This window comes from Helianthus annuus, chromosome 11, assembly GCF_002127325.2.
Source record: "Helianthus annuus cultivar XRQ/B chromosome 11, HanXRQr2.0-SUNRISE, whole genome shotgun sequence".
In the NCBI taxonomy this organism is placed as follows: domain Eukaryota; kingdom Viridiplantae; phylum Streptophyta; class Magnoliopsida; order Asterales; family Asteraceae; genus Helianthus; species Helianthus annuus.
Window position 1 is genome coordinate 14616262 of NC_035443.2, and position 7662 is coordinate 14623923.

General features: G+C 34.4%; 1 protein-coding gene across 1 annotated transcript; it reads right to left on the bottom strand.

Annotated features, from left to right (window-relative positions):
• Positions 1-1403: 1403 nt before the first annotated feature.
• Positions 1404-4397, bottom strand: LOC110889754. Its single transcript, XM_022137321.2, has 4 exons — positions 4258-4397; positions 1884-2609; positions 1735-1786; positions 1404-1661 (listed from the first exon to the last, which is right to left on the bottom strand). Exons 2-4 carry the CDS (start codon positions 2579-2581, stop codon positions 1524-1526), a joined length of 888 nt encoding a protein of 295 aa, XP_021993013.1. The 5' UTR covers positions 2582-2609; positions 4258-4397; the 3' UTR covers positions 1404-1523.
• Between the last annotated feature and the right edge of the window lie 3265 nt (positions 4398-7662).

Here is a 7662-nt window from a genome sequence, read left to right on the forward strand (position 1 = left end):
AACATCGGACACGACCGGCACAACTTAAATGCGTGCCAACATAAATGGCGCGAGCTACGGCCGAAGCTTGATCGTTTCAAGGCCTACTACGAAGCTGTTCCGATCGGTGAGTTAAGCCATGAGGACCAGGTGGCGGTGGCGAACATTGAGTTTCGGGGCAAGAGCGAAAGGCGTTCGACAAGATCGCGCTTTTTGAGATTTACCTAACGCTCTAGGTTTTTTTATTTTGTAATTTCTAGGAATTATGTATTTTTTAATCGTTTTTAGGTTTTTATTTTGTAATCGTTTTTAGGTTTTTTTGAATTTAATAAAAATTTAGGCTTTTTTTTTTAATGTTGTGTGTATTTTTTTAATTTTTTGTAATTTTTTTTAATAACCTGCCAAGCCACGCGGTTCACCCACGCCCCGCTAGGGGTGTTCAAAAAAATCCGGATCCGAAACCGAATTCGAAATATCCGAAAATCCGTATCCGAAATATCCGAAAATTCGGATATCCGAAAATCGGATAATCCGGATTTTCGGATTCGGATTCGGATATGAATTTCAAAAATTTCGGATAATCCGATTATCCGATATCCGAAAACTAATTATTTTTTTATAAATATATATAGTATATGAGCATTATATTTTGTTTGGAGTATTGTAAGAGTTAGTAAAAAAGTAGTAAATAATTGTATTCATGTGAATTTATGATTGTTTTTAGTTTTAAATGTTGGAAATTTATAAAATCAAATATAAATTTAGTTTTAGGGGCTGTTTGGCCCAGTTAGATCTGACCAAATAAGCTCTCATTTCTCCTCTGGCCCAGTCAGATATCAACCAATGTCTGACCGAATCAGACCTAACTTGACCTAACTTTAATCATTCAGATGCTTTTTTTTAACCAAACAGTCTCAATGAACAAACATCTGACCGAATCAGACCCTTTCCCTCTTAATGGTTAAGTTCAGATCCAAACAAACAGCCCCTTAATCTATACACGAAACAGATTTTTTGATTTTTTTTTATAAATTCGGATATCCGAATCCGTATCCGAAATTTCGGATATCCGATTTTCGGATATCCGAAATTTCGGATAGGGATTCGGATATCAATATTCACTATCCGAAAACCGGATAATCCGATCTTGAACACCCCTACGCCCCGCCATACCCCACGGACACGTCACTCACCAGGGGGGGGGGGGGGGCAAACTCCACGTGTCAACTCATGTCCCCAACCCCTGCCCCACCATACCCCACGGTCTTAATTATCAGAGTAAAGCGGCAAGAACGTACGAAATGGATCATGAATATAGGTTTGATTTCTCTTTACTATACATCCCTTGTAATCTCAAACGAGGTCCAAAAATGCATCAACAACACACAACCAAAACCACCCCCCCCCCCCCCCCAGATAAACGAAATCAAATTTGTTCTCTAAAATTTCACCTTTTCTATTATAAAAAAGTTCAAAACTCAGTTCTAACTAATCATGTTCATATTAAACTAACTTGACTGAAAAGTTACGGCTTACATGGAGTTTTACTTTGCAATCTTCCTCCATTTATCCTTCAAGTCACTAGGGGTACGTGACGAATCAAAGACATGACGACCAAATTCCAAAATTTTCTTCCAGGGTAGGTTTTTTTTCGTTAATACCGAGTATCTTTGAACTCCTTCCTGCAATATAGTTAGCAGAATTTAATAAGTATGAAAAATAAAGTTAACTTAAAAAGATTTTAAAACAGCAGACCTTAAGCATCTCTTCTTCTTGTTCACTCCAAAGAACCCGACCTCTTTTAGTCCTGAAGATGAACCCGGTCCAAACTTTATAACAATTTGCATAATAAAAATAATCTAATGATACTTAAAATAAAAACATAATCACTTCCAAGTTCGAACCTGTCGAACATTATATTGCTCATAATGGGCTCTTCTTTTCTTCCGTTCATGTTGAATGTCACTGATGTCTTTCGTTTTTTGCATGTATATTGCTCCTCTATGGTTAACCATATATCTGCACTTTTTGACTTTTTCGCTTGGTCAACGACTTTAAATGTGCATTCGCCATTTTCTGTTTGTCGGTCAACTTTCATTCTTTTACTAACATGATCTGAGTTCGGTATGTAAACAACCATCATCCTACAACTATTTACATCATTAACCTCATGTACTCCTTCACTCCGGTTCACAGCTTCATTAGTATTTTCGGGTACTAAAGTGTCGGGAACTTCATCATGATTCTCTAAATCGACAACAGTAGTGTCATCTACTAACTTATCTTTTGATGAAACTTCATCTTCTTTATTATCCATCTCAACTACCGGCTCTTGATGCTTGTCATCTCGCACGTGTGCCTCAAAAAAAGTTGACAAAGCTTTCTTGGTCAGCATAACCTTTGACCTTAATTGACTAGCTTCTTGTGTGTACTGTTTGTAAACACAATAAGGACAGTGAAAGTTTCCAGCATCATCAAAATGAGCCTCGCAACCCATACAATTCTTATGAACGGAAATCGGGCAGCCATCATCGGTACAAACTAAGAGATTGCCATCGCCTTTGTCACATAATACACATTGTCGGTTTTCTGTCCAATCCATAACTAATGCATCTTGTAGAAAGTTTTGCCTGATGAACAAATGTATAAAACTCGTTTATTGGAGCCTAAAACATGCATAAGCGTGTTTAGAAGAAAACACAGAGGATATATGCCTAAAATCTAAAGCATGTGTAACTCATTGGTGTGAAATTTAGAACAACTGAAAGGCAATGTGTAAAGTTTCAAATTACGTTGATGTGAAATTGAAAGGTTTTAAAAAGCGAGAAGCACACAAAAGCGACAAGGTCTAAAACTGAGGCGCGAAGATTCAAGCGCAAAAGCGCACCGTTTTTGTACCTGAGGTGCAAATACTTATATGATTTTTATTATATTTCCTATAGGTTTATAGCATCATTTACCCAATATTTAGAGACAAGTAAGCTTTATACATGTTATAATATGGAAGTTACAAACATGTACAGCCTGAAAGGCATGTTGCACAACAACCTGCTGCACAAAAATATTGGAAATACATGATGTGTGTGCCTCAGGGTCAATTTTTTACCAAGAAATCGCACCTCAGGTGCGCTTTTTGAAAAAACCACGCCTTATGTCACCAAAAGTGCTGGGGCTTGTGCCTAGGCACACTTTTTTAAACAGAGAATGAACGGAACTGAAAGTCGAATCGAGTTCATTTTGAAACCCAATGTACGTTAACCTAAGTAATTAATGTGGTAAAATATCGGATATCGGTCAAGGACCGATATTTGAGATATCGGTTATCACAGTGGGATATCGGTAATTTTAATATCATGCTAAATTTATATATATATATATAGCAATTTAACACTAACAATTGTAACAAGTAAGAACTAACTAAGACTTAAAACACTAACATTTAACAGTAACAACTAACAATTAAGACTTAAAACACTAATAGCAGCAATAAGAAGAAAAATGAACGGTAGAAATAAGAAGAATGGTACTGATATCGGGAAAATCGGTGATTTATCGATCAAATATCGGTCCTATATCAGTCAAATATCGGACAATATCGCTGATATTATCGGTACCGATATTCTGACCAATATTTTGTACCGCTATCTCGGCAGGGGACCGATAACCGATATATCACTGATATATCGGTTGATATATCGGGATATTAGCTACATAGCGTTATACTGTTATAACAGGGATTCCGAAAACATGCATAGGAGTGTTTAGAAGAAAATACAAAAGCACATATGAGATCTTTACATATAAGTAACTAATAAACCATTTATCCAGCCCTAATTCAATTTCAAGTTTCTTCTGTTATACCACAACCAAATTGTTTCTCATTCATAAAACTTAAACTATGTGTAAATCAGGAAACACACCGGTGTGAAATTGAAAACAAATGAAAGCCGAATCGAGATCAACTCGAAACTATATCTATATTACACTGATATAACAAACATTACGGTTGTCAAATTCGTTTTAACACCGTGAGTAAACTACGCCCTAAACCTAATTTTTACCATTCGCGAATGTAAATCTGATAGCAAACAATGAAAATTACTCGAAATTTTGAGATTATAAGTTCATATCCACTAGAACAGGTTCAGAATATCAAGTTTCTAGGTCGAATTGATCAAGCCGAATGTATAAAAACTAACAAAACGCATTTATGTAAAAAACGAGTCGATAAAAACATATTAAGCAACATAAACAGTCGATAAAGAGTATAGCGATTACCACAAATCTGGTGAGAATGATATTGTTGTTGAAGTTCGAAGAGGATCGGAGTGAAGCGAACCGGAGATTTGGGGGGTTTTGGCCGTTTGAAGTTTGAACTCTCGTTTCTAGAAACTGCTTTTTCAGTATTTTGTTTTCAAACTTTATTTTTCTTAAGTTTTCAATTTGTGGCACAAAACTCTGTGATGTTTGTCGATTTGAGCTAGGGATGAGTACGGTATCTGTTTGTTACTGAACTGGTACGAGTACTGAAAAACGTGAAAATTTGGTATATACCGAATATACCGTTTAGTATCGTTACGGTTACGGTACTGGTGTTAAAAACGAGGAAAATATGTACCGTTACTGAATATACCCGGTACCAAATGGTCATCCCTAATTTGAGCACACGAAATTATCTTGCATTTTATAAGAATTGATTTGACTCTTAGTTCAATAATTTTCAAATGTAAAGATGAAATACAAATACCTTTTAATATACAAAATGCTCTTAAAGTAAGAAATTAAAAAAAACTTTTCTTTTTATAATTTGTTTTCCTATTTGTTAATAATAATGTTTAATTGTGAAAATGTAAAAAAAAATCATGATTGTAAAGTAGTAGAGTAATTATTTTAGGGTAATAAAGTAGTAGAGTAACTATTATAGGGTAATTAAAATTACATTAAAATTTTGTGAAGTAAGTATAATTACTTCACAAAATTAAATAATTAGTTTATTAGTGTAAAATCATTTTTTGGATTATGAGACTAAAATACGTTTAATAAGATGGGTAAAATTTTCAAAAAAGAAAACAAAATTTCTCCTTCATCTCTCACGTTAAAGGTATTATGTATGTTAAGACTCGTTTCTACAATAACTTAACCCTAGTTTTCCATAATTGTTACTTGTTTATACGTGAGGTTCCTATACAAACTGTGTTTTTCTTAAAAAGTGTAAAAGTGATCATGGCCATTAGGTCGGTGGGTGTGGCATGGCGCCACCCCGCCACCTCACCATTTTTAGCGCCCCGGGGCGCCAACCGCCATACCGCCGCCGCTAAAGGGGGGCGTTATACCCCTTCCGCCATGGTGCTAACGAGCGCTTTGAGGAGATCGAGGAATGTTTGGTCAATTTTCGTTTAAAAGGGGGCGCTATAGGTTAAAGGGAGGCTTTATACTACAGTACTACACCCTGCAAGTCAAAGGAAAAGGCTTTAAAGCCCCTGTGTGACGTGACGTTGACGTGGCGCTGAGGTGGCGTGATAAAGCCCCTAGGGGCTTTATACCACATTCTGTAGCCTTAGACCACCTGTAGTGGTTTAGAAAAATAATGCCCCCACCATGGGGCATTATCCGACACATGTCATCCCAGTCAGCATGGGGCGTTATTGCAAAAGTGGCATAGTGGGAATAATGCATGATAATGCCCTTCCAATCATTAAACAAAAAAAAAAAAAAAAAAAAAAAAAAAACTATTTTCTCATTGGTGGGTCAAACCCAGTCAAACCTTCCTTCTTCCAATTTAGGCGTTTTAATTATAATGCCCAAGCAACTTTTTTCAAAAATAATGCCCCATAATGCCCTATGTAATGGGGGAGTGAGCGTTTTTTTTTTTTAAATAATGCCCCCATAATGCCTCAGTACACATGGTCTTAGATTACGGTAATTAATTGATGAGATTAAATGAGTGATAAAATTGTAATATTTCTATAAATTAAATTGATTGATTACTTAAATTAAGGGTATAAAAGTAAATTTAATGGGTCTTAAATTTAGGAAATCACATACAAGTCACATGCAACTTCCCCGTCTTTTTAAAACGTCATTAACTTTTTATACGTAATTTACTTTTAAAAAAGGTTACACCATAATAACAAGCGTTTTTTATCTTTAATATGAGTACCATAAGGGGTCATTTGAGAAGAAAAATTCATTGAGAAGAAAAAGAACAAATGGTACAATTGTAAAACATTAAAAATGTTTTTCTCTCATCTCATTTATTATTATGTTTGACTAATTAATTAGTTATAGAGACTATCATCATACACACTAAAATTATTGCCTACACACATCAAAATTTATCCTACACGTTTTGAAATTATCCTACATATATTGAAATTTATCATACACAACTCGTAATTTATCATGCACACCTCGTAATTCATCCTACACAACGCGTAATTTATCCTATGCTTTGAATTAATGTTTTTTCTTCTTTGAAAAAAGAATATATCTTTTGAAAAAATAAGTTACATATGTAGTTAGCTATGAAAAAGAAGACTACCAATTAATAATATATTTAAGTTTACCAATATACCCCTACACTAATACTAAATACAAAAATTAAATGAAGTAAAATGAAGGATTTTTATTGGTTTTATATCACAGAGTGGTGTGTTTTATATGACGGAGTGTTTTGTAGTTTGGATTGTGTGTTTTATATGACGGAGTGTTTTGTAGTTTGGATTGTGTGTTTTAAGGAATGATGTGTTTTATAGTGACGAATTGTGTGTTTTAGTAGGGTGTTTGAGTGAGCATATGTATGTATTTTAAAGCTTGCATGATCTGTTTAGAAAAATTGTGTGTTTTATAGTTTGAGTGGTGTATTTTACCAAATCTGATAAAACACCATTTGATCATTGCAAAATATGTATAACACAATATTTACCAAATCTTAAATGATAAAACAATATGCGTAGAAATAAGTAATGGGACATGCAGTTAAAATACCATTTGAAGAAATAAACATTGTTACATGTAGCTAAAACGCTATGTGAATAAATAAACATTGGTACTACACGAAATTTACCAAACCAGAACTGATAAGAAAAATATAAAGAAAAATATCGCTATACGCATATGAATGATAATTTTAACACAAATTTGTTTGTCAACTAACCGCAAACATGGCCATTGCTTTTTAGCTTAGTGGCATCTTGGGGATGTGATAGGCCTTTGGGACCAATAGGTTCTGGGTTCGATTCCTACAAGAGGGTTTTCCCAAATTTATTGGGTTACTCCTGAATTGGTCTATAGGCATTATGCCTAGTGGAGATGGATACGATCGGGTGGTTTTGCTAATGGCACGATGATACTCCGGTAGTCCGTCAATGATCCAAATCACCGTTAAAAAAAACTAACCGCAAACATACTATACTTACCATTCCCACAATCAATAACTACATTACACATTGGAATTGACAATTGGAATTAGCAATGATTTTTTTTTAATTTTCTAGTTTAATATGTTGATGTGATTAATATGATATTGTCTTTTAGTATAAACAAGATTTCGTGTTTTAGTATAAACAAGTCTCCATGAAAATCTCAAATAATTAAACTAATTTAACTTTTTCATTGTTAACTTAATAATTAGACAATTACTCATCTATACTTTCTATAAAAGGAGAAATCCAAATGACATAA